Source organism: Giraffa tippelskirchi, chromosome 1 (assembly GCF_054371585.1).
Source record: "Giraffa tippelskirchi isolate mGirTip1 chromosome 1, T2T-mGirTip1v1.2.pri, whole genome shotgun sequence".
NCBI classification, from domain to species: Eukaryota; Metazoa; Chordata; class Mammalia; order Artiodactyla; family Giraffidae; genus Giraffa; species Giraffa tippelskirchi.
In genome coordinates, this window is record NC_137275.1 from 132,152,420 (window position 1) to 132,178,653 (window position 26,234).

The window sequence follows — 26,234 nt, forward strand, 5'->3', positions numbered from 1 at the left end:
GGGCTACTGCTACTTGTCTGGGTAACCACCTTTTTTCCTCTGATTAAAGATGACTGGGTGAGGGGACTTCCCTGGTGGTCCAGTGGTTAAGAATCTCCCTTCCAATGCAGGGGACAAAGATTCAATCCCTGGTCAGGGAGCTAAAATCCCATATGCCGTGGGAAAACTAACCCCGTGCACACCAGCTAGAAAAGCCCACATGCAACCGGTAGAAAAGCCCTTGTGTGCTGCAGCAGAGACCCAGCACAGCCAGAAAAAGGGGGGGAGGGGGCTGTGTGCTGCAGCAGACCCAGCGCAGCCAAAAAAAAGGGGGAGGCTGTGTGCTACAGCAAAGACCCAGCACAGCCAAAAAAAAAGGGGGGGCTGTGTGCTGCAGCAAAGACTCAGCGCAGCCAAAAAAAAGGGGTCTGTGCTGAAGCAGAGACCCAGCACAGCCAAGAAAAAGGGGGAGGGCTGTGTGCTCCAGCAGAGACCCAGCGTAGCCAAAAAAAAGGGGAGGCTGTGTGCTGCAGCAGAGACCCAGCGCAGCCAAGACAAAGAGTGGGGGCTGTGTGCTGCAGCAAAGACCCAGCTCAGCCAAAAAAGGGGGGCTGTGTGCTGCCTCAAACCCAGCACAGCCAAAAAAAGGGGGGTGCTGTGTGCTGCTTCAGACCCAGCTCAGCCAAAACAAAAGGGGGGAGGCTGTGTGCTGCAGCAAAGGCCCAGTGCAGCCAAAAAAAGGAGGGGACTGTGTGCTGCAGCAAAGACCTAGTGCAGCCAAAACAAAGGGGGGCGCTGTGTGCTGCAGCACAGGCCCAGCGCAGCCAGAAAAAGGGGGTGGGGGGCTGTGTGCTGCAGCACAGGCCCAGCGCAGCCAAAAAAAGGGGGGGGGGGCAGTTAGGTTTTATTCCATGGCTGTTGTTTGGCCTCTGGGCTGTTTGGTTGTCAGCTCAGAGAACTGGTAGAGCTTGGGTATGGGACACATATGGGCTTGAATTCCTGTGCTCCCTCTATATACTAGCTGTGTGACTTGGCGTAATTATTTCACTTCTCCGAGCTTCCATTTCCTCATCTATAAAGTGTGTCTGAGTCATGGGGTTGTGAAATGAAATTATAAATATAAGACATGTTGATTCTTGGTACGTAGTCGGTATCCAGTAAGCAATTGTGTTTGTACATAGACACACTGCTGAAAACTGTCTCAAGAGAAATGCTCTGTGTACAAAGAGTAAGGAATCAAAATTAGAAGGTGAGACATGCTAGAGCCTTAAATGACTAGCCAGATGACACAAAACTTTTTTTTTTTCCAGAAAACTTATCTCAAATTCAAAATAGAAATTATGGGACACAGAAATATGAACAGTGGATTATTGCAGTTCAGAAAGCGTGCATGGTGTTTCAGATGCCAGACAAAGATGAAGAAAGCAGGATTTGTAAAGCCCTGTTTTTGTACACGTCACATTTGCGGGTATGTGGCTTCTTTGGAAAAGGATGTCTCCATTGTAATACCTACTGGGAGCTGTGCTGTGGCAGCTGAGAGAACATCATTTAGGAACTTTCCCGGTGGTCCTTACGAAGCAAATGCCAAAAGCTATCCCATTCAACATCTATCTTTGCTCTCTGAAACCTAGCCCTAGAGGCCGAGGGACAGAAACAAAGGCCGTGGGTCTGTGCTGTACCTCAGTATCCCCATATTTGACCTTGAGGGTGATGAATATTACTGTAGATACATGACCAGGGACAGCCATCTTTAAAGTTCAGTAGGTGGGTCGTGTTGCCATAGCCTGAAGCACGTTTTCCTACCTTTGGTCAAACCACATGCTAAGAAATCCAGAGTCTGTAGTTGTTTGCTGGTTAACCAAGAACTTAACTATCACCTCTGCTTATCATGCCATTGAAAATATTTTAAAATACATTCAATCCATATGAATTTGTAGAATTTTAATGAACTTAACTGAATATCTGGTGTAAAGGGTCAGCATCATCATTCTGAACAGGTGCAATTCAGTGATGGCTTTGGATGTACAAAAGGTTAAGTTGAATGTCTGAATTATGAAGCAGGTTGATGTGGAAGTTGCTTTGCTTTCATTTTTGTGATTTAATCTTTGACATGCATTTTTCATGTAATTTTCTTTCCCTTCCATGGATTCTAGGATCCAAAGTGATCCGAATTAATGACTAATTCTAGCTAATTGAGGTGTGTGTGTTTTGTTTTTTTACAGTATGGTTCTAAGGTTTTATTGCAGTACTGTTAGAGACAATTCATCTTTAAAAACTAAGTTGGAATAGACTTGAGACAAGTTTATTATTAAAATTAATTCTGTGTTAAGTACAGTGAAATGAACTTAAGTACAGCAGTTGTATTAGACATTAGAAACATACTGAAACTTTCCATTTTCAACAGAAATACAATGATGCCCTCATTATCAATGAGGATGCGCGGATGGAAGATGCTCTGAATTACTTGAAAAACTTCTTCAGAAATGTCCGGGCAGCAGGATTTGATGCAATTGAGCAAGATCTCACTCAGAGATTTGAAGGTGGGTGGTGTTTCCAGGGGGAGGAAGCCAGTGGAGCCTGGAGACTCCAGGGGCAGCATACACATATAGTGTCACACTTAGCCACACCTGGTGATGCTCAGGGACTTGTCCTGGGCTCAAGAAGATAGGATACGTGGCAGGACTATGAAACTTCAGGGAAATCTGCACTTAGGAAAAGAATCTGCTGCTTACACTATTTCCTGTTTTGAAGCAGGAAAAAATAGTAGGATTTGCAAAAGCTATATCCCATAGAAATAGTCAATTGATAGGAACATTTTTTGGGTTAACTTTTAGTAATTTTATAAAGATTTAAAAATATAAAAAAGTTTTAATGATATTAAGACTGTAATTTGAGCTAACTCTGTGAGATAGTAAAGGACAGGGAAGCCTGGCATGCTGCAGTTCATGGGGAACAAAGAGTCGGACACGACTTGGCGACCAAACAAGATTGTAATTATGTACTTCTATATAAAGGAGAAAACTGATATGGCTCATGATGATGCCACTGTGTTCATATTGAGAAAAATATAGGAAAATATTAAGTGAAAAGTGAGCCTTTCTTCTTCTTCTTTCAAATGCCTTTTCCCAAATAATAAATTTTTTGGTCTATACCAAAGTATTAACTATACATATGCTAAACACTGAACAACTAGCTCTTTGGGGGGAGGGGAAATTTATGCATTTATTAGTATATTCAGTGTATGCATTGCATTGGTGGTTATTTATCATAAAATTCTGGTCAGAGATTGAGAGATGAAATGTTTGAACTATAGCTAAAGGTTGCAATGTGTTCTAAATTGCTAGAATTTATAAACCTTTTGTGGGCTCCCGGGTGGCACTAGTGGTAAAGAACCTGCCTGCCAATGCAGGAGATGCAAGAGATGCAGGTTTGACCTCTGGGTCAGGTAGATCCTCTGGAGGAGGGCATGGCAAACCACTCCAGTTTTTCTGCCTGGAGAATACCATGGACAGAGGAGCCTGGCAGGCTGTAGTCCATAGCATAGCAAAGAGTTGGATATGACTGAAGCAATTTAGCACACGCACGTAAACCTTTTGTAAAATATTCCCCTTTTTCCAGAAAAGCTGTTGGAACTAGAAAATATTTCCATGGATCCCAGCAATGAGAACCCTAAACTCAAAGATCTCTGCTTCGTCTTGCAAGAGGAATACCACTTAAACCCAGAGACCAGAACCATCCTCTTTGCGAAAACCCGAGCACTAGTAGATGTAAGCTTCTTCTCCTCGTGGATAACAAGTTGGCCCAGTACCATTTTATTTAAAAGATAGTCCATTCTTGACTTCTTTGCAATTAAGCATCCCTATATAGGGTCTGTGTGGGTCTGTTTCTGGGCTTTTTATTCTATTCTGATTTTTCTGTTTGTTTATCCTTACACTAATACCTCACAGTCTCAATCACTCTGGTTTATAATGCCTTGATACCCTCACAGCAAGCACTTCACAAATTTTTATTCTTTCCATCAATTAAAAAATTTTTAGCTGTGTCTGTGGGCACCTAGTGGTACATCACTAAGGTTTTAATTTGTATTTCACTATGGGGTCGCACAGAGTTGGACACGACTGAAGCGACTTAGCAGCAGCAGTGACTAATATGATTTAGCATTTTTTTCATATGCTCATTAGCCATTCATGTATCTCCTTTGATGAAGTATCTGTTTACATCTCTTGCCCATTATAAAATGGGGTTTAACTGGGTTATTTATTATTGTTGAGTTTTTAAATTACTGTTGTTGGTTTTTTGAGAGTTCTTTTTTCTGACAAAAATGTCCTCTATCAGAAATGTGGTTTGCAAACATTTTCTTCAAGATCTTTTCATTCTCTTAACCGTATCTCTTACTGAAAGTTTTAACCTTTGACAGGTCCATTTTATCTTTTCTTTTTTTCCTTTTTGTGGATTGTGGTTTTGATTTTGTGTTTAAGAAACCCTTGCCTACCCAAGAGCACAAAGATTTTTTCCCGTTATCTTCTAGAAGTTTTATAGATTTAGATTTTATATTTAAGTCTACAATTCATTTTGAAGTATGAATTGAGATTTTTTTTTTCTCTTAGCATGTGGGCATCCAGTTGTTTCAGCATATATGATGAAAAGACTATCCTTTCTCCACTGAATTGCATGTTTAACTTAAAAAGATTAGTTGACTCTGTTCATGTTGGTCTATTTCTGGATTCTGGATTCTGTTTTATTCATCTGTATGTCTGTCCTTTCACCCATCCTACGTGGTCTTGATTACTGTGCCTTATAGTAATTAAGTTTTGAAATCAGGTATTGTGAGTCTTCCCACTTTTTAATTTTTTTCAACATTGTCTTAGCTATCTTTCTTTACCTTTCCATTTTTATTTTAGAATAAGCTCATCCACATCTATGAGAAAATCTATTGAAATTTCATTTGGGATTGCACTGAACCTATAGATAAAATTGGGGAGAAATGATATCATAACAATGTATCTTTTTTATTTATATAGGGCTTCTGTATTAGTTATCTACTGCTGATAACAGTTTATCCCAAAACTAAGTATCTGGAAACAACAGACATCTATCATCTTATAATGTGTTTGGGTTAGTAGTCTGGAAACAACTAACTGGGTGTTTCCATCTCGGGATGTCTTATGAGGCTTCAGTCAAGTTGTTGGCCATGGCTACAGCTATCTCAAGGCTGGGAGGATCAATGTCCAGCCCCCCTTGTGTGGTTTTTGGCAGAAGATGTGCTTAGCTCATTCAGGGGGGCTTCCCCGATAGTTCAGTGGGTAAAGAATCTGCCTGCAATGCAGAAGACACAGAAGACACGGATTTGATCCCTGGGCCAGGAAGATCCCTTGGAGAAGGAAATGGCAACCCACTTTAGTATTCTTGCCTGGGAAATCCCATTGACAGAGGAGCCTGGAGGCCTACAGTCCATAGGGGTCGCAAAGAAAGTTGGACATGACTTAGTGACTAAGTATGCGCACACATGCTTAGCTCATTCATGGGGGCCTCTCCACAGGCTGGCCTCACGAAGTGGTGCTGGCCTCCCCTAGAGTAAGTGGTCCAAGAGAGGTTGCTGCTGCTGCTGCGTCGCTTCAGTCGTGTCCGACTCTGTGCGATCCCATAGATGGCAGCCCACCAGGCTCCCCCGTCCCTGGGATTCTCCAGGCAAGAACACTGGAGTGGGTTGCCATTTCCTTCTCCAATGCATGGAAGTGAAAAGTGAAAGTGAAGTCGCTCAGTCATGTCCGACTCTTCGCGACCCCATGGACTGCAGCCTACCAGGCTCCTCCGTCCATTGGATTTTCCAGGCAAGAGTACTGGAGTGGGGTGCCGTTGCCTTCTCCAAAGAGAGGTTGAGAGGGCACCTAATATCAAGGTCACAGTCATGTTATAGTTTCAACTTGGAAGTGATTCCCCTCAGGTCTGCCTTATTTTATTCATTAGAATCAAATCAGTAAGTTCAGTTCACACTTGAGGGGAAGGGATTAAACAGGATCTGAATTCCAGGGGGTGGAGATCACTCACAGCTACCTTAGAGGCCACCTGCCACATCTTCTTTGGTTTCTTTTATCAGTGTTTTGTCATTTTCAGCATACAGATTCTGCACATATTTTGTTAAACTTATACCTAAGTATTAATGCTATTATAAATGGTACTTTTGTTTGTTGCTAGTATTTAGAAATACAACTAATGTCTGTATATTGATCTTGTGTCCTGAGATCTTTCTAAATTCACTTATTTTCTACCTACCCACTGTTCTGAACCTTGCCTTTTTCACTGAAAAAATGTCTTAGAAATTGAATCATATCAGATTACAAAGATAGACACCATTATAGTTATTTATTGCATAGAATTCAATCACAAGAAGCTTTTGATTCCTCAGGTCTATTAGTCTGAAAACTACTTCAGCATACTTGTCTGTATACTTTTTAAAAATTGAGGTAGAGTTGATTTATGATGTTGTATTTATTTCTGCTGTACAGCAAAGTGATTCAGTTATACATATACATACATTCTTTTTTAATTCTTTTCCATTGTGGTTTACTTTAAGCTTTTTTTCTACTTGCATTGTTGCTTAGTCACTAAGTCATGTCCAACTTTGTGTGACCCCATGGACTGCCGCATGCCAGGCTCCCCTGTCCTCCACTGTCTCCCGGAGTTTGCTCAAATCCATGTCCATTGAGTCAGTGGTGCTATCTAACCATCCCATCCTCTGCCATTCCCTCTTTTTGCCTTCATTCTTTCCCAGCATCAAGATCTTTTCCAGTGAATCAGCTCTTCAAATCAGGCGGCATATATTCAATATTGAATTAATACAGATAGTATACAAATAGTATCCAACTGACAATTGCTTTGTATTTTCAGGCCTTAAAGAAATGGATTGAAGAAAATCCTAAGCTCAGCTTTCTAAAACCTGGCATATTGACTGGACGTGGCAGAACAAATCAGACAATGGGTATTTATATATAGTGCATTAGATCTAATATACTATATACATAAGAACATATATGATATATTTTAATTCTTTCTTAGTGCTTGTATCAGTCAGGGTTCAACCAGAGAAGCAAAACCAGTAGGAGATTATAAATACATACATATATACATTCATATATATATAGCAACACATGTATATTGTACACAGACAGGCGCACAGGGATTTAGTACCAGGAATTGACACACACACTTAGACTGGCAAAGCCAGTCTGAGTCCACAGGGCAGGTCAGGACCAGGTGGAACCCCTTAGGCGTGAGCTGTCCAGAGTCTCTGAGGTCAGGGATCACCTCAGTCCTCTTTTCAAGGGCTGCCTTGTTTAGGTCAGGCTTGCCTAAAATGAAGTCCCTATTGAGTAACCATATCAACTGATTTGAGAAGTTTAATTATATCTGAAAATTCCCTTCACAGAAACACTTAGGTGAATATCTGGGGACTGCAGTTCAGCCTAGCTTAGTGGACACATTGAAAAGCCATCACCATGCTCAAATGTCAGAAACTTGTAGATTTTCCTCCTCCCATATGTCCTGCAGACAAAACCAAAGTTTTGTTTTGTTTTGTTTTTAATATTGTTTGAGTATGTTACTCTCTTGCTCAAATTTTCAACCAGTAGATTAACTGGAAATAGAAATGTTCTCTTTCTATTTTATTGTTATTCTTTAAAATATAAAAAATACTTATATGCATTATATATTTTATAATTCAAAAAAGTCCTAGAGATAATCCTAAAATCTAGGTAGGGGGGGTTAAAGGATGAAAGGCCACCTTTGATCGTAGGTGGCCAGTCCTCATGCTGACATTCTCACAGCCATGCTCCCCACACCTCAGTGACAAGCAATGACAGGTCCTCACTCTACCTCTTATTTAGTGCTGTTTATAATAAACAGTCTTCCTCTCAGTCCTTGGTCATCACCCTTGAAGTTTCCCTTTATGCAAAATTTAAGCTTCATTAATTTAAAAAGCAAAGTCAGATTTTGAATAATTGGCTTACCAAATGAGGTCCAGTACTACCTTGTGGTTGGAATTCAGAGTCTTCTGCTGTATGACTCCAGCATGAGTCCAACTTGATTTTCAAACTTTGTTATTTATCCATACATAAGCACCCAGAACATATTTGTTTGTCCACCCCTCCATTCATCCATCTGTTCATATTCATGTATCCATCCACCATCCACTCATATTCATTGAGAACTCACTCTGTGCCAGTAACTGTGCTTCTGCCGGGTAGCCTCCCCCTCCTCCTAAGTCTAGACCACTAGGGCGGAGTCTCCCTCACCTACATCCCACAGCACACAGTTCTGGCTGCATTCACTGTCATCACATTGAATTATAGTTTCCCACGTATAGCCTTCTTCCACAAACTAGGAGCTCCCTTTAGATAAAAATGAACCTTTTAATCATTCTATCCTTATGTGACAAACCATAATTGCAGAATAAATGTTTGATGAACAAATAGTTAAATTCAGAAATTAGTGAAGTGTGGTGTCTGTCTTGGGCATGTTCATTGTTCAGTAGATTATGGTGAAAAGAAATTGTTTTGGCCTCAGCAAAATATATCTTAAGATTTTGCTGCCAATATACTAGGACAGAGTTGGAACTTTTATAAGTTCTGTTAACTTTGAGGTGGAGACCACTTAAGTTCCTGCTCTTCTCAGTGTATCAGTAGCTGGAAACTGCACAGTGGTAGGGTCCTCAACCTAAATTCCAAGCCTGGTTTTGCTAGTTTACCATACCTCCAAAACCTCCAGGTCTTCACCTGTAATAAAGGGGAATCATAACATTTGCCATATCAACCTAAAAAGGGCCTTGTGAAGTTCCAGTGAGTAAGTAGATGTGAAAAGGTCTTGTTAGCTGAGAACTCCTATATATGCACAAAGGTGTTACAATTAGCTATTGATATATTTTTTTAATTTTTATTGGAAATAGTTGATTTACAATGTTGCGTTAGTTTCAGGTATACAGCTAAGTGAATCAGTTACACGTATACAGATAGCCACTCTTTTTTTTTAGATTCTTTTCCTATATAGGCCATTACAGAGTATTGAGCAGGTTCTTATTAGTTATCTATTTTATATATAGTAGTGTGTATATGTCAGTCCCAATCTCTGTGTATCCCTTTCCCCCTTATCCTCTGGCAACCGTGTTTGTTTTCTACATCCATGACTCTACTTCTGTTTTGTAAATACATTCATTTGTACCCTTTTCTTTAGATTCTACACATAAGTGGTATCGTATGATATTTGTCCAGCTATTGGTATTTTTTCAAAAAGTTTAATATTTGTTTTGAGATATCGTGACCAAAACCACATAGCTAGTAGGTGCTGCAGCTGGAATTTGAGGTCAGGCAGACTTGTGATCGAGTCCAAGATGTTAGACCTCCACCTTATCTTCTCTAAAGCAAGGACAGGGATAGGTCCTACCCCAAGGGTTGTTGTGAAATCATGAAGGTAAAGCACTTATCACAGTACCTGGCATGTCGTAAGCTTTCCATAATAGCTATTTTTTTCAAGAGTAAAGTTCCCTCTTGGTGAGTTATGTAATGCCCTCTGACACAGGAATGACCCTCCCAGCACAGAAGTGTGCATTGGATGCATTCAGAACCAACAGAGACAGCAAGATTCTAATTGCTACCTCGGTTGCTGATGAAGGCATTGACATTGCTCAGTGCAATCTGGTCATCCTCTACGAGTATGTGGGCAATGTCATCAAAATGATCCAAACCAGAGGTAAGAAGAGCTTTGATGCCAGGACTTAAAGACTACCATTTTATCTGACTTGTGAATGTGTCTGTCATTCCAGCGCTTCTCTTTTACTGTGACTGGCGGCACAGTGGACGCTTCTATCATTGGCCCTTATGGTGACCTACTTGGTCAGGATGGGGTGGCTACAGTTTTGTCCACAATTTTGTCCATTTTTGTTCTTGTTCACAATGAATACTGCTTACTTGGTTAATATTGGCTGACATGTTGATGGAGGGAAAATTCCAGCTTTGAGGCTTCGGCAGTTACACGTGAACCGTTCATGGTTGCGCTTAGGTGCTGGTGGGTCCCCTGTGTGCCAGAAAGGACACTGCAAGGAGTTCTGTCCCAGTGGAACTAGGCAGCCTCCTAGTCTTTCTTATTTTTTCTTAATTTCCATAACTACAGCTGCCACAGTATTTTTCTTGAAAACCAGCTCTGAGCATGTCACCTCCCTGTATAGAAACTCCCATGGTTCCCAAATGTTCTTGATGTAAAAGGATTTTCAAAATCCAGCACCCTCTTATCTTTCCAACCTTATTTCCCATTCTTCCACTTTGTGCATTACCCACTTCAGCTTACCTGGCTTCATCTTTTTTCCTTTTTGAAGGACTTGCTCATGTGTTGCTACTGCTGATCTTTGTTTCTCTCCGCCTGCTTCCACATCACCGGTTCCTCATTCTCCCAGCTGGCAATCATCTCTAATTTGAATGCCCGTGGCCCTTTTATCCATCTTTTTTATACCACTTCTCATTTTCCACCTATATTCTGGTGGTTGTGAACATGCCTCTTTTTAAAAAGTTTTATTTATTTATTTTTGGCTGTGCTGGGTTTTCCTTGCTTTTTGCTCAGGTTTTTCTCCAGTTGCGGTACACGGGTTTCTCATTACAGTGGCTTGTCTTATTGCAGAGCACAGGCTCTAGGGTGTGCAGACTTCAGAGCGCGTGGGCTCATAGTTGTGGTGCACAAGCTTAGTTTCCCCGTGGCATGTGGTCTCTTCCTGGACCAGGAATTTAACCTGTTTCCCCTGCATTGGCAGGTAGATTCCCACCCACTAGACCACCAGTGAAGTCCTGTGACCATATCTTATTTCCCCATTTCCCCATCTGCTTATCATTCATCTTTGGGGCCCTCACAGCATCATCCTGGAGGTTAAGCAGTGTCTCTCATAATGTGTCTGCCCCATCACACTGCACCAGGGAGACCCTGAGGAACCAGCCTAAAGTGGGCTCCTTGTTTATCTGAATGTTTAATGTGCAGCTGCACACCTGCATTTGACTCCATACCCTACCAGCTCAGCTTTTCCAGAAAGTGGGATTCAGTGAACCAAAGTTGAATTTTAGGAATAGCCCTGTTTCTTTCACATTCTCAGATTTATCAGAGTTTTAAGTCCAAGACACCAAATAAAATGTTTATTTTCTAACAGGCAGAGGAAGAGCAAGAGGGAGCAAGTGCTTCCTTCTGACTAGTAATCCTGATGTAATCGAAAAAGAAAAAATAAACATCTACAAAGAAAAAATGATGAATGACTCCATTTCAAGCCTGCAGAGATGGAATGAAGCAGTATTTAAGGAAAAGGTAAGTCTTTGCATCCATGTTACTCCTTCAGAATCTAACTGTAAGCCATGAACAGGGACCGTGAGCATGGTTGGTACCTGTTATCATTTTGCTCTGAGTGTTTCTTAGGTTATATTTTTATTTTTTTTAAGTATTTGTTTATTTGTCTGCATTGGGTTTAGTCGCAACACGTAGGATCTTCGTAGTGCAGGCTTCTCTAGTGGTGGCTCAAGGGCTTCTCTCTAGCTGTGGAGCACAGGCTTAGAAGTTGTGGCAGACTTAGTTGCCCCACAGTATGTGGGATCTTCATTTCCCAACCAGGGGTCAAACTCTCATCCCCTGCATTGGAAGGTGGGTTCTTATGGACCGCCAGGAATTCACCCCACAGTGAATATCAGGTTCATTCTGCCTCAATTCTCAATGAGCTAAAATACATTTTATTAGTGCTAATACTTGAAGCTGTGGTTTTAGACCTAAAAGGGAAACTGAGCTAGAATAGCTCCTACACGGGCAGTTCATTTTGAGGACAACACCCTAACACTGCAAGACACAGCTCTTCTTAGTCTTTTCTTCACATCTCTCTCTAACATCTGGGGTCCTCAGGGAGAGGGTGCTGGCACACTGCCTGGAGCTGTGCCCAGTATTGGAAGGCCTGTTTACACATATGGATGATAGTGTGGACCTTGGAGTAGCATGCTGGTTCAGTCCAGCCTCTCAGTAGTGACCTTAGTTTGACTTTAATTTCCTTTATGACACAGCATGGAAGCAGATTAGGGAAAGAGACACACACACAGATACCCCCCCCCAACAGACACCCATACTTTCTCCAGACCGTTTGCAGAGACTTCATCTCAGACTCTTTGGAAACACTGGACTCTGCAGGCCTGGGGAAGAGCTTAAACGTTAGAATCAGTGGTTCTAGTCTCAATTCTGCCACTTACAAAACGTGTGACTTCAGGTAGTTCCTGTTTAAAATCATCATTCTTATTTGTAGAACTCACAGGGTGGTTTTGGAGATAAAGTGAGATTTGTGCATTGCTTCCTACAGTGCCTGGTATAAAGTAAGTGCTTAAAATGGGAGTTGTTACAGGACAAGGGTGAGAGGCCTACTTTAACTTCATGAAGATGAGTCTTACAATTCAGTAGACTAATTCCAAAGGGTTCATAATTTTGAAAAGTCATAATCTGTATGTTCAAAAAAGTATTGAGAAGGAATGAACTATTGAAAGCAAACTAATGCTTACTTTAGGAAAAAATTACGATGTTATGTCAGTGTTGACTCATTTTAAAAAACATTTCTTCCTAAAGTTAGGAGAACAAGCTATATGAAAGTACCTCTTCTACATTTTCACTGAGAAGAATTGCAGGGAAATTCTTTAGTTCCTCTTAATTTCCCCCCTTAATTTTACTTAGGATAGGGTTTTTTCACTGAGCCACTTCTCCATTTTGTAGAATATAGGGATGATGCTGATTAAAGGCTTCAAAACCTTTTTAGCTTTGGCATAATCTTTATATCTCCTCCACTAGGTAATGGTGTGCTTACCCTCACATGTGGCAAAAGCAATAGAGTAAAAGCCTGTTGAGGAAGACAGAGGCTGGAACAAACATATAGACGTTCTTTTTTTTTTTTTTTTTAATAATGTTATTTATTTATTTATATTATTTTTGGCTGTGCTGAGTCTTTGTTGCTGCTGGGACTTTTCTCTAGCTGCAGTGAGTGGGGCTACTCTCTAGTTGAGGCAAGTGGGCTTCTCATTGCTGTGGCTGCTCTTATTGCGGAGCATGGGCTTAGGAAGTGAAGGCTTCAGTAGTTGTGGTTCTCAAGCTCTGGAGCACAGGCTCAATAGTTGTGGCACATGGGCTCAGTTGCTCCACAGCATGTGGGATCTTCCTGGACCAGGGATTGAACCCATATCTTCTGTATTAGCAGACAGATTGTTTATCACTGAGCCACCAGAGAAGCCCTAGAGTTCAATTTTTTTTTAACTTTTTCAAATTATATTTTAAATTAAAATTTTATTTTTCTGTTTTTTGACTTTTTTTTTTTTTCAAACTTTCTATTTTGTATTGTGGTATAGCCGATTAATAATACTGTGGTAGTTTTAGGTGAACAGCGAAGGTCCTCAGCCATACGTTCTTTTGTAGCCAATTCATCAGGTCGTAGAGTGGGATGAGGAGAAAATGGACTGTTGTTAAATATCTGTTGAATTAGGCTATTTAATAGCACTGGGGAATTCCCCTAACATGCATTGATTGAAAATGGGCAGAGATGGTAAAGAGTGAGCAAGGACCCAGCTCAAGGGTGGCCAGGAGTCACTGTTAGTTGGTAATTCCACGGCGGCTGGGAGCTCAGAGTCTTGGTCTTAGCCCTGTCCTGTTGTGACCAGCCCACGCTGCCATGTTGAAAGAGGCAGGCTTTGCTGTCAAGGGCAAAGGCTTAGGAGAAGTATACCAAGGTAGGGGAAACCTTATTCTCTGAAAAGTCAAAGGATTTATGGTTCTCGGGGTGAACCCCCTGTCTGTGGTGTTTTGAAAAGGGTTGGGCATTGAATCTGAGCACCCAGACCCTTTATATCCAAGAACTTTGCACAAGTGAGGGAAGAAGTTCAGAGCGCCTTAGGGCAGTCCCTGAGTAGGGGGAGAGGGAGCCTGTGCACTGTCTTCTCCACACCCACAGCTGCCTTGTCCATTACCTGTGTGTGGCTGACTTCCCCAGAGCACTATGGCCCTCGAGGGACCGCTGGTTATTCTGTAGCCATCTAGCTGAACCCATAGACAGACCAGAACCCTCCAGAAACTTATTTCCGTGATGGAAACCTCAGGATCTGATTTCTTCATTCTAGAGCAATAAAGCTCAACATTCAGAAAACTAAGCCCGTGGCATTCAGTCCCATCATTTCATGGCAGATAGATGGGGATACAGTGGAAACAGTGTCTAACTTTATTTTTCTGGGCTCCAAAATCACTGCAGATGGTGACTACAGCCATGAAATTAAAAGACGCTTACTCCTTGGAAAGAAAGTTATGACCAACCTAGATAGCATATTAAAAAGCAGAGACATTACTTTGCCAACAAAGGTCCATCTAGTCAAGGCTATGGTTTTTCCAGTGGTCATGTATGGATGTGAGAGTTGGACTATAAAGAAAGCTGAGCGCCGAAGAATTGATGCTTTTGAACTGTGGTAGTGGAGAAGACTCTGGAGAGTCCCTTGGACTGCAAGGAGATCCAACCAGTCCATCCTAAAGGAGATCAGTCCTGGGTGTTCATTGGAAGGACTGATGTTGAAGCTGAAACTCCAATACCTTGGCCACCTGATGCAAAGAGCTGACTCATTGGAAAAGACCCTGATGCTGGGAAAGATTGAGGGCAGGAGGAGAAGGGGTCGACAGAGGATGAGATGGTTGGATGGCATCATCGACTCGATGGACACGAGTTCGGATGGAATCCGGGAGTTGGTAATGGACAGAGAGGCCTGGTGTGCTGCGGTTCATGAGGTCGCAGAGAGTCGGACATGACTGAGCGACTGAACTGAACTGAACTGAACTGAGAGCAATGAAGTATAAAGGAGATTTTTCATAGTTCTAGTTGTAGAGGATCATTTGAAATCAAAATGAAGAAGCCTACTTTCTTTTCTTATGAGTAGAGAATAAGATACAGGGTAAAAGAAAGTTCATTTTGACTGCAGAATTTCCAACCTGATCTCTGCCCATGAATGCATACAATCAGGTATTCAGAGTTTTGCTTTTCTCACCTCAGTGTAGGGAGTTAGGCTGCTTCCCAACCACAGGTGGGCGAAGGGGAGACCATGTGCTTTAGACTTAACTTGTGACTTTGGTTAAACCTCTTTATCCAGTTACTCAGTTTTACTTAGTTTTCAGTATAGAAGTAAGAGTTTTAATTTTTAGGGTTTATATTTATTGCCTTTAGTGACATTTAAAATATTTGAGGTTATTACAATGGAAACAGTGAGAGACTTTATTTTTGGGGGCTCCAAAATCACTGCAGATGGTGACTGCAGCCATGAAATTAAAAGATGCTTGCTCCTTGGAAGAAAAGCTATGACCAACCTAGACAGCATATAAAAAGCAGAGACATTACTTTGTCAACAAAGGTCCGTCTAGTCAAGGCTATTGTTTTTCCAGTCGTCATGTATGGATGTGAGAGTTGGACTATAAAGAAAGCTGAACGCCAAAGAATTGATGCTTTTTAAACAGTGGTATTGGAGAAGACTCTTGAGAGTCCCTTGGACTGCAAGGAGATCCAGCCAGTCCATCCTAAAGGAAATCAGTCCTGAATATTCATTGGAAGGACTGATGCTGAAGCTGAAACGCCAGTACTTTGGCCACCTGATGTGTAGAACCGACTCATTGGAAAAGACCCAGATGTTGGGAAAGATTGAAGGCAGGAGGAAAAGGGGACAACAGAGGATGAGATGGTTGGATGGCATCACCAATGCAATGGACATGAGTTTGAGCAAGCTGCAGGAGTTGGTGATGGACAGAGAAGCCTGGCATGCTGCAGTCCATGGGGTTGCAAAGAGTCGGACACTACTGAGCGACTGAACTGAACTGAACTGAACTATTTAATTGCATTTCAGTATATGATTGAACATCATTAGATTCGGTGATTTATTTTAATTGGATGCCCAAAGGGCAAGTTTATATTTTTACCGTTTTTTCCATCACATTCCCCCTACCCTGAGCCTGCCTTAAGTAATGATCAGAACCATGTCTGAGAAATTAAAATTCCTCATAGGGACATGTATATCATGTAACCCAGGAATTTCATTTCTAGAAACTTACCCAGAGGGAATAATGAGGTAAATGCACACATCATGCAGCAGTTTTACAGCAGTGAAAATGTGAATTGGAAATAGGTCGCATTAAGCATCCTTTATTCTTACAAAAACAATGGAGATAATTACAGGTGGGACGGAATAGAGTAGGGAATCGGGGAGAGAAAATCACATTTTGATTGTTTTCCTGACCTATATTCCAGGCCTAAATTTTTTAATATAAATCAAGTTTTATTTGAATTTGAAGTGCTTTAGAGATCAGTGGCTTCTCAATGAGTGATCAGTAACCAGTACAAGGTAGACGGGGCTGGGACATTTCCTCTCACAGTGACAACAATAACTGACTCATCCATGCAGAACATGGGCTCTCCACCAAGCCCTACAAATGCTTATTTATATCAACGGGTCTTGCAGTGATCCATATGGTCGAGCCTCTCATGAAGTCATGCTCTGGGAGGGAAACTGAGGCATGAAAATTTTCAGTGTCAGTAGATCACACAGCTAGGTCGGGTTGGAGATAGCAGAATCCATCTGTCTAAACTCTACATCTGTTGGCCTAACCAGAAATGTTTGAAGCATAAAGGACAACTAAAACACTTTTACTGAGTAACTGAAGGTAAATTAAGACAAAAGAAACCCTGGGACTACCCTGGTGGTCCAGTGGCTAAGACTCTGAGCTCCCAGGGCAGGGAGCCCACGTTCAATCCTTGGTCAGGGAACTAGATCCCACATGCTGCAACTAAGACCCGGCACAGCCAAGTAAAAAACTTTAGAAAAAGAAAGATAGAAAAGAAACACCATTTTCTTGAATGGAATGACTGAATATTTTAAAGATGTGCATTCACTGCAAATTCAGTTGTACATTTATCATAGCCCATAATCAAAATATAAATTTTAGCTTTGTAAAATGGCTCCAGAGTTTATATAGACACATACATAGATGAAAATAGTGATGGCATTTCTGAAAAAATAACTCAAGAATAGGTATTGCCCTACCCAATATTGAAGTACAGATCACCATCATTAACATTTTCATGGTTCTTGGCAAAAGACTAGCTTAACAGACCAAGACGAATACCAAGGAGCATCAAAGCTATGCCAGGCAGTCCTGATCAATTATTAACTCATGTTACCTCCCAACAACCTATGAAGTAAATGCTATGACTGTTCCCATTTTATATTTGAGGCACTTGCCCAGAATGACACAGCTGCTAAGTGGTGGGAACAGGGCTTACACCTAAGCTGTCTGGTTCCACCTGGAACACTGGATTAAAAAGAGACAGCCCCACAGACCAGTGGGACAGAGCAGATCCTTCTACATACAGCTCTACTCTGTAATTACCGTGCTCTTTCTTCCTTTATGTTTGATGTTTCAGGTTTTCTTCTTCTGGCATTTCCTTCTCTTTAGAGAACTTCTTTTTGCTCTTCTTTTAGGGAAGGGAACGTCTGCTGGTGAACAAATTCTTAAAATAATTTGTTTTGCTTTATCTGAGAATGTCTTGATTTCCTCTTTATTTCTGAAGTATATATTGCTGAGTATATAGGCATTTGGGTTGACAGGGTTTTCTTTTAGCATTTGAAAAATATTGTGCCACTTTTGTCTGCTGTCCACATTTTCTGATGAGAAATCTGGTATCATTCAGATTGTTTTTCCCTTGTAGATAAGGTGTCATTTTTTTTTTTTTTTTCTGGTTACTTTCAAGATTTTTTTCCTATGTGTTTAGATAACAGACTTGTGGTTGCCAAGGAGGAGTGGATTAGGGAGGGAAGTTTGGGATTAGCAAATTAAATGTAAACTATTATATAGTTTAAACAACAAGGTCCTACTGTATAGCACAGGGAACGTGTTCAATATCCTGTGATAAACCATACTAGAAAAAAATATGTCTATATGTGTGTAACTGAGTCACTTTGCTGTACAGCAGAGATTGGCACAACATTGTAAATCAACTACACGTCAATTGAAAAAATTTTTAAAAAGACAATATAAATCAGATGATCTGGACTTCCCATAGGATAAATCTCTTAAAGGTGAAATTACTACATAAAAAACAATGTAAATCCAGAAACAGATAAATAAATGAAGCTAAAGGGCAAACCATACATATACACCAAAATTATTTTTCCTGTGTCTTTAGTTTTCAGAAGTTTAATTATAATGTGTCTTGGTGTGGTTTCTTTGCATTTATCCTGTTTGGATTTGTCCAGCATCTTATATCTGTAGGGTTCTGTTATGTAAAATTTGGGAAATGTTTAGTCATTGTGTCTTTCAGTACTTTTTAAGCTCTGCACTTGCCCGTCTCCTGTCATAACTGTTAGATCTTTTTAAGATAGTCCTAAAGTTACCTGAGGCTCTGTTCATTTATTAATTTTTTTCTATTTACTTTCTGTTGTTTAGATTGGGTCATTTCTATTGTTCTGTCTTCCAGTTCACAGATTCTTTCCTTTGTCCTCTCCATTCTGCTATTGAGTCCATCCACTAAACTTTTTGTTTTGGTTATTGTATCTTTTAGTTCTAAAATTTCCATTCTGTTCTTCTTTATATCTTCCATTTCTTTGTTGAGCCTCTAAATTTTTTTGTGTTTCAGGAGTGTTTATGATGACCCATTGAAGCATTTTTATTATAGCTAGTTTAAAGTTTTTGTCAGATGATTCTCAAATCTCTGTCATCTCAGTGTTAGCATCAACTGGTTGTCTTTTCTTTCCATTCAGTTTGAGATCTTTCTGGTTTTTGGTATCAAGAGTGATTTTTAAATAAAAACCCAGAGGTTTTCATACCTTATGATGAAATTTGGGATCTTAACCTTCTGTGTTACCTGGCTTCTTCTGATGTTGTTCTGGCACGGGAGGTAGGTGACCCTGTTTCATAACTGCCAGGTGAAGGTAGAAGTCTAGTTTTCCTACTCAGCTTCTGTTGATGTCAGCAAGGGGAGGCTCCTTGTTACTTCCGCTTGGGGATGGAAGTTCTGGCCCCCAACGTGATCTCTATGGATACTACAGGCAAGGGGTCTACCATGTGGCAGGACTCAAGATCCTGGCTCCCTGTGTGGCCTTCTCTGACGCCACCAGGGGGAAGTGTTGAGATGCTTTGTATCAGCCCTGCAAAGTGGAATTCTAGGTTCCTCCCCACTAGATTCAGGGTTTCTTGGTTCTTGTTTTTTTTTTTTTTTTTTTGTCATTGTTGATTTCTCCCTGTGGGACAGCTATTGTCTAAAAGTTTTCTGTCTTGCTAGTTGCCCCTGTCTTCATCCTTTGGCTAGAGCGGCAGGCTTTTGTTGAGACTTTTTGTCTGTGCTGAGAGGCATTTCTGGCTGCCAGCTTCTTGAGCTCCATGTCTGGGATATATACACAAGGCAAAAAGAGAAAAGCCCCAGGGATCTCACTAACCATGTTGTTTCTAGGGTCCCATGGTTCCTAGCTGGTCTGCCTTCTTCTCTTCATCCTTCAGAATCTTATGTTTATTTTATATATAATGTTTCAGGTTCTTAGTTGTACTTAGCCAAGGCCTAAATTTTGAGGTAGAATGTAGTCATCCTATTTAGACATTTAACTTTAATGTAATTCAACCATATTCTTTGTGGTTTGGAAGGGAAGAGAGAAAAAAGATTTTAGGTGGTGGGGGATTCTTCTGCCTGCTGTTCTATTCAATGGGTTTATACCTTGGGAGTGGGTATTTTATTCCTAAAACAGTCAGTGCATATCATATGTCTATTTGTGAAGGATTTTAAAAGTTTTACCAACTACTAATGTAGAAAGCATGGTTCACATGACTATTTTATGGACATCTTTCATGCTTTTATGGATCTTTGATGAAGATATGGAAAGACTAATTGGAGAGGCCACAGTTAAACACTGACTAACAAAGAATTAGGAGAATCAAAATTATCTGTGGGATTTTTATAAACAAAACCAGGTAATGTATGTTCATAGAAGTTGTATAGGAATAAATTATTATGTACATATATGTGTGTGTGTGTGTATCTTAGTTATACCCAGAGTACATATTTGAAGGGTTTTTTGTCTGTTTTTTTGCACTTAGATTCGCCAGATACAGATTCATGAAAAATTAATCAGGGATAATCAAGAAAAAGTAAAACCTGTGCTTGATAAGAAAAATAAAAAACTGCTCTGCAGAAAGTGCAAAACCTTTGCATGTTACACAGCTGATATAAGAGTGGTGGAGGTAAGCAACCTTTTTCACAAATAGCACTGGGTCATTTTTCAGCACTCATTTAAGCTTATCTATCGGTGAGAGAATTATAGTAAGAATACTCTTATTTCTTTTGTTATCCTGGTCAAGGTCCACGTATTTTTTAAAGGCTAAAACATGTAAAAGAAACCCTGAATATTCAACAATAAAGGAATACCTTAAAAGTAAAATTTATAGTTTAGTAAATAGTAATGTGCCGATATTAATTTCTTAGTTCTGACAAATGTGCTATGATATGTAAGCTGGAAGTGCTTAGGGAAGCTAGGTGAAGGGTACACAGGACAATCTTTCCAACTTTTCTGTAAATCTGCAGTTACTCCAAAATAAAATTTGTTAAACAAAATGATCAGGAAGCTTATGTAGTATAAGGAAAAACTTTTTACAAATTAATGGCAAAGTGGAAAAAAACCAGGATACAAAGTAGTAAATATGCTATGATCAGAGCAATGTGAAATAATAGCAACAATACCACTATCACCACCACCACCAAAAACACTTACGTTTGTACCAAAAAAGGCTAGCAGAAGTATACTAAAACATACTAACATTTTGCGGTGAGACACCATGATTCTTTTCTCTTTCTACTATTTTATGTTTTCTTTAAAAATCTTTTTTTAATTGGAGTACAGTTGTTATACAGTGTTGTGTGAGTTTCTGCTGTACAACCACGTGAATCAGCCATAAGTGTACATGTGTCCCCTCCCTCTTGAGCCTTCCTCCCACATCTATTTAATGTTTTCTAAACTTTCTTTTGGGGATATGGATCACTTTTACAATGGAAGCAAAATCTCCTTATTTTAAACACATCTGCAGCTTAGCTTTCTATTTTTTTTTTTTCTTAAAACTTTTAGATAAAGGATTAGAAAAATCTCCAAAGGCAAAAACTGGATGTAACTCTATTGCTGCTGACTGGGGACAGTGGAGGGCCTGGGCTGGTTCATATGATGAGTTATTACATTAGGGTTGTTTAGTCCTCAGAAAGCTGCAGTCTCTAGTCAGTCCAACACTGGAGCAAGAAACACATTTAGGGCTAATGCTAGCAAGTTCCCATACCTTTCTGAGTCTTTTTCTTTAGCTGTAAAAGGTCCTTTCAGCTCCAACTTGGGTGATTTTCTGTTGAAATAGCCCTTTCAGACTCTGTTTTCCTGAGGGCCTGGTTTGTAGGATCTGTATTTGTTCAGTGCACTGTGAAGTCTGTTTGGGTTTCTTCTAACGTAGTGGGTGGGGCCAGTGGACACCGTAGTCCCTGAGCCTCTTCAGATACACATTGACCCTTTGTTGTTCTCTGTATCCTTGGGATTCTTCCTGTCAGGGCCACTGGTGAACTCGGGCTTCCCAGATCTTCAGCAAATACGCCTTTGTCTCTGAATTAATAAGGAGTATCTATTAATATTTTCAGGGGTTTCCCTGATGACTCAGTGGTAAAGAATCCACCTGCCGATGCAGGAGACTCAGGTTCAATCCCTGGGTTGGGAAGATACCCTGGAGAAGGGAATGGCAACCCACTCCAGTATGCTTGCGTGGAGAATCCCATGGACAGAGGAGCCTGGAAGGCTACAGTCCATGGGGTTGCAAAGAGTCAGATGTGACTTAGTGACTACAACAGTTGACAGTCTATTTTCAGGAGCCAGGTTGTCTGGAAAATTCTTAGTCCTCCTCTGCATGAGGTGTCCCCCATTAACTCACTGGTACCTCCACGCCCACCCTCACCTTCACTCGTGTGGTTGGGACTCAGACTGCATGGATTCTACTCTGGTCCTGAGGCGAATTCACATTTCCTCCCTACTCCATCTGTAAAAGAAGTGGGATCCTACCTCCTTGTCATCTCAGATTATTGTGGAATTTTCTTTTTTAAATCACGTTCTGGTTCTAACATTCTATTTTGGGTGCTATTCGATCCCTTTATCTGTAGGAATGCCATTTCACTGTGGTTAGAGATGCTTTCAGGGAGCGCTTCGTGACTAAGTTACACCCCAGACCGAAGAACTTTGGGAGTTTTGAGAAGAGAGCTAAGATCTTCTGTGCCAGAAAGGACTGCCTCCATGACTGGGGAATTCACGTGAAGTACAAGGCATTCGAGATACCAGTTATAAAGATCGAAAGTTTTGTGGTGGAAGATGTTGAGACTGGAGCTCAGACACTGTATGCAAAGTGGAAGGACTTCAATTTTGAGAAGATCCCATTTGATGCTTCAGAAATGTCCACTTGCCCTCAGGATCTCAGTCTGCAGGGAATGGATGGCCTTGAGTGAAGAAGAAATTAGACCTGTGGGTAAATCATGGGTCTCTTTGTACTACAGTCAAGTTATTTTTCCTATCACTTGTACCATACTGAGTATTTATCACTCAACTTCTATTAGTTTTCAGCAGTTTGTACTGATATTGTATCATGTCTGTCAAGCACAAGTGAGTGGATTACAGCACTCGATTCTTTGTTGGCTGGGAGAGCTTGGGAAAAATGAATAAGCCTTAACTTGTTGCCATCCTTCCTTTCAGAACCCACTGCACCTGTAGCCACTCAGTACACACTGGGATCAGTGAATGAGTGGATGGAATGTTGAAAGGTTTTCCATACTTCCCTTTACTTAACCCACTATACTGAAGCTGAAACTCCAATACTTTGGCCACCTAATGCAAAGAACTGACTCATTGGAAAAGACCCTGATGCTGAGAAAGATTGAAGGCAAGAGGAGAAGGGGACGACAGAGGATGAGATGGTTGGATGGCATCACCAACTCAATAGACATGAGTTTGGGTAAACTCCTGGAGTTGGTGACGGACAGAGAGGCCTGGCTTGTTGCAGTCCATGAGGTCGCAATGACTCAGACACAACTGAGCAACTGAACTGAACTAACCTACTGTAAACTGACTTTTGCCCTTAATGATCTACTGAAATTATTTTTGTCAAGGTCATCAGTGACTCTGGTTGTCAGATCCATTGGGCACTTCTTAGTCCTTCTGTTTGATCTTTTTGCTGTTTTTGCCTGTTAAATACTTCTTTCTTGGAACTCTGTCTTGGCCACTAGGTCTTCTAACTCTTCCCCAGTCTTTTCTATTGGCTTCTTATTCTGATCCCTCACATGTTGGTAATTCCAAAGGTTCAATGTATATACATATCCATAGGCATAAGAGTTACATATACTTGTATTCTCTGTGTAGCAACGAGTGGCATCTATTATTAAAATTCAGCAGTGGACTTTTTTTTTTTCTTTTTTGGCTCTTTGACCATTCTCCTTTAAAGTTTAGTTCTTTTTCTTCTTTTTGTAATTTTTAAATTAATATTTATTGGAACATAGTTAGTTGCTCTAACGTGTTAGTTTCTGCTGTAAAGCAAAGTGAATCAGTTTTACATATACACATAGCCCCTTTTAGATTTCCTTCCCATTTAGGTCACCACAGATTACTGAGTAGAGTTCCCTATGCTAAACAGTATGTTCTCAGTAGTGGACAACTATTAGTAATGGGGGCATGTAAATGATACAGTAATCCTTGCAAAGTTGATTTCTGTTGTTTTAGTTTATTGTACATCTTGCCCAATTAATTTTTTTCTTAGTCTGTGCCATTGTTCCCTTCGATTGGTCATCTCAAGCCATTTTCCAGTAATAGTTGATGGTCAGCATTTGGACTGTGTTCTCAGGTAGGTCCCTTGGATGTTACTGAAGGGGCAGTTTAATTTGGTTGTCCATTCTGTTTAAATAATTAGAATGCATGCAAAGGTATCCTGTGCTGTTTAACAGGGTTTGCTGATGCTCCAGAGTTTAGTTTGGTGTGTTCCAGACACAGAGACACCTGAGTTTTGCTGTCTCCACCCAGGCCAAGGTATTGTATGTTCAGCTCAGGGTAGGTTCTGTAGTAATTTAAGCAAATTCCTAAAACATATGAGTTGTTTGTTATTCACTAGGATCATCAACGGCTTAAACAAACTTGCAAACATCATAAAATGTTAATATGCTCAATGTAAGGGATCACATAACTTTTCAAATAGCACCTATTTATATCTGAAGGCTGTTTGGTGTCCAAGAGACCACCCAGACTACCCAGATCAATCCTGGAGATCAGTAGGGTGACACACTCCAACCACCTCATCCTGGTTTTGATCTGATGATTGGTTTTGCAGGCTGAGTCAGAGAACTTGCCATTTACGTAACTACTCCTTGGCTTAATTTTCTTCACCTGCAAAACAAGGATAATGCATACCTGTAAGGATTAGTGGAGAGTTTTTAACTGAAATAACATATGAGAAGTCCTTGATTATACATAGTAATTGCTTGATCATGGTTACTTAGTATTCTTAGTAAGGCATAATAAAAATGAGTTATTTAAGCTGACTTACTTGCTGATTTTTATTCATTTTCCATTGTATTTTATAAGAGTATTAAGGTTCTGATCACTGGCTTAATGTGGGCTTTCTTCCCACGCCACCAAGCAATTTATCAACTGGGTGTCTTACCATTCAACTCAGTTCTGACGTTCTCTGCCTGGAGATGGCGTCAGAGCCCTACAAGTTAAGGACTCAGTCCTATAAGACTGCCCACCTCCTCCCTACAAATTGTTATTACCCGTGCTTCTGACCAGTTGTCAACAAAGGTCCGTCTAGACAAAGCTATGGTTTTTCCAGTAGTCATGTATGGATGTGAGAGTTGGACTATAAAGAAAGCTTAACATCAAAGAATTGATGCTTTTGAACTGTGGTGTTGAAGACTCTTGAGAGTCCCTTGGACTGAAAGGAAATCCAACCAGTCCATCCTAAAGGAAATCAGTCCTGAATAATCATTGGAAGGACTGATGCTAAAGCTGAAACTCCAATACTTTGGCCACTTAATGTGAAGAACTGACTCACTGGAAAAGACCCTGATGCTGGGAAAGATTGAAGGTGGGAGGAGAAGGGGATGACAGAGGATGAGACGGTTGGATGGCATCACCAACTTGATGGACATCAGTTTGAGCAACCTCTGGTTGTTGGTGATGGACACGGAGCCTTTGCGTGCTGTAGTCCATGGGGTCACAAAGAATTAGACACGACTGAGTGAACTGAACTGACAAATTGAATACGGATGAAAGTTACAGCAACCTCCTCTGTGGGCTTAATTAATTTGCTAGAGACTCATAGGACTCAGAGATTATTGGTTTATTGTAAAAGGAAATAACTCAGTGTAGGGATTGTTCCTACAAATTAGCCAAGATGGCAGTGGTCAGGCTCTCTTGCCCCACGACTTTTTGCTGTCACTCCATGTTTTGTAAATAATGACTTTGCATGGTTAGGTAACAGCTGAGATCACTGTAGAACTGTGCATGCATGTCATGATGTACTTGCGTGGCCATGGGCCACTTTTTGTTCTGTAAAGCTACATAAGCCCCACCTGAAAAGCTCTTCTAGGGGAGTAAGAGTTGTACTGAATTGGGTTGCGTAGTTGCTGCTGCTGTGCCAGCCATTAGAGAGTAAAGCATGTCTGCCTTCACACAGTGAGTCAAGAGTATCTGCAGTTCCTTCCCAGGTGGCTCAGTGGTAAAGAATCCACCCGCAATGCAGGAGACGTGGGGTTTGATCCCTGTATCGGGAAGATCCCTTGGAGGAGGAAATGGCAACCCACTCCAGTATTCTTGCTGGAAAACCCCATGGACAGAGGAGCCTGGCGGGCTATAGTCCATAGGGTCTCAAAGAGTCAGACACGATTGAAACAACTTAGCATGCATGTTCACAGTTCCTATGGCTCCTCGCACCTTCTTCTAGCTTCCTTTCTCATGCCTTGTCTTCCCTGGGTTCAGTGAGCAGTGAGTTACAGTGAGACAGTTGGTGTAGTCAGCAGGATACAGCGAGACATTTAGGAACAGCCCGATGAAAGAGATGCATAGGGTAAGATATGCAGAAAGGGCTCAGAATTTCCATGTCTTCTCTGAATCTCTACGTGTTCATACACCTGGAAGTTCTTTGAACCCTGT

The 26,234-nt window shown here is 40.9% G+C and overlaps 1 protein-coding gene across 8 annotated transcripts in view; it reads left to right on the plus strand.

Moving 5' to 3' along the window:
- Window positions 1-24,622, plus strand: part of RIGI (RNA sensor RIG-I) — a 49,168-nt gene extending 24,546 nt beyond the window's left edge. For 3 of the 8 annotated variants that reach the window (XM_081497373.1, XM_081497402.1, XM_081497412.1), the window contains exons 11-18: window positions 1,290-1,447; window positions 2,384-2,519; window positions 3,598-3,746; window positions 6,868-6,958; window positions 9,550-9,720; window positions 11,159-11,310; window positions 20,125-20,268; window positions 22,208-24,622. In XM_081497373.1, coding sequence (XP_081353499.1) covers window positions 1,290-1,447; window positions 2,384-2,519; window positions 3,598-3,746; window positions 6,868-6,958; window positions 9,550-9,720; window positions 11,159-11,310; window positions 20,125-20,268; window positions 22,208-22,546 — 1,340 coding nt within the window. In that variant the 3' untranslated portion in view covers window positions 22,547-24,622. Of the gene's footprint in view, window positions 1-1,289; window positions 1,448-2,383; window positions 2,520-3,597; window positions 3,747-6,867; window positions 6,959-9,549; window positions 9,721-11,158; window positions 11,311-20,124; window positions 20,269-22,207 lie in introns of those variants that run through there. The other 5 variants (XM_081497383.1, XM_081497434.1, XM_081497393.1 and 2 more) reach the window with 4 other exon arrangements.
- The last annotated feature ends 1,612 nt before the right edge of the window (window positions 24,623-26,234 follow it).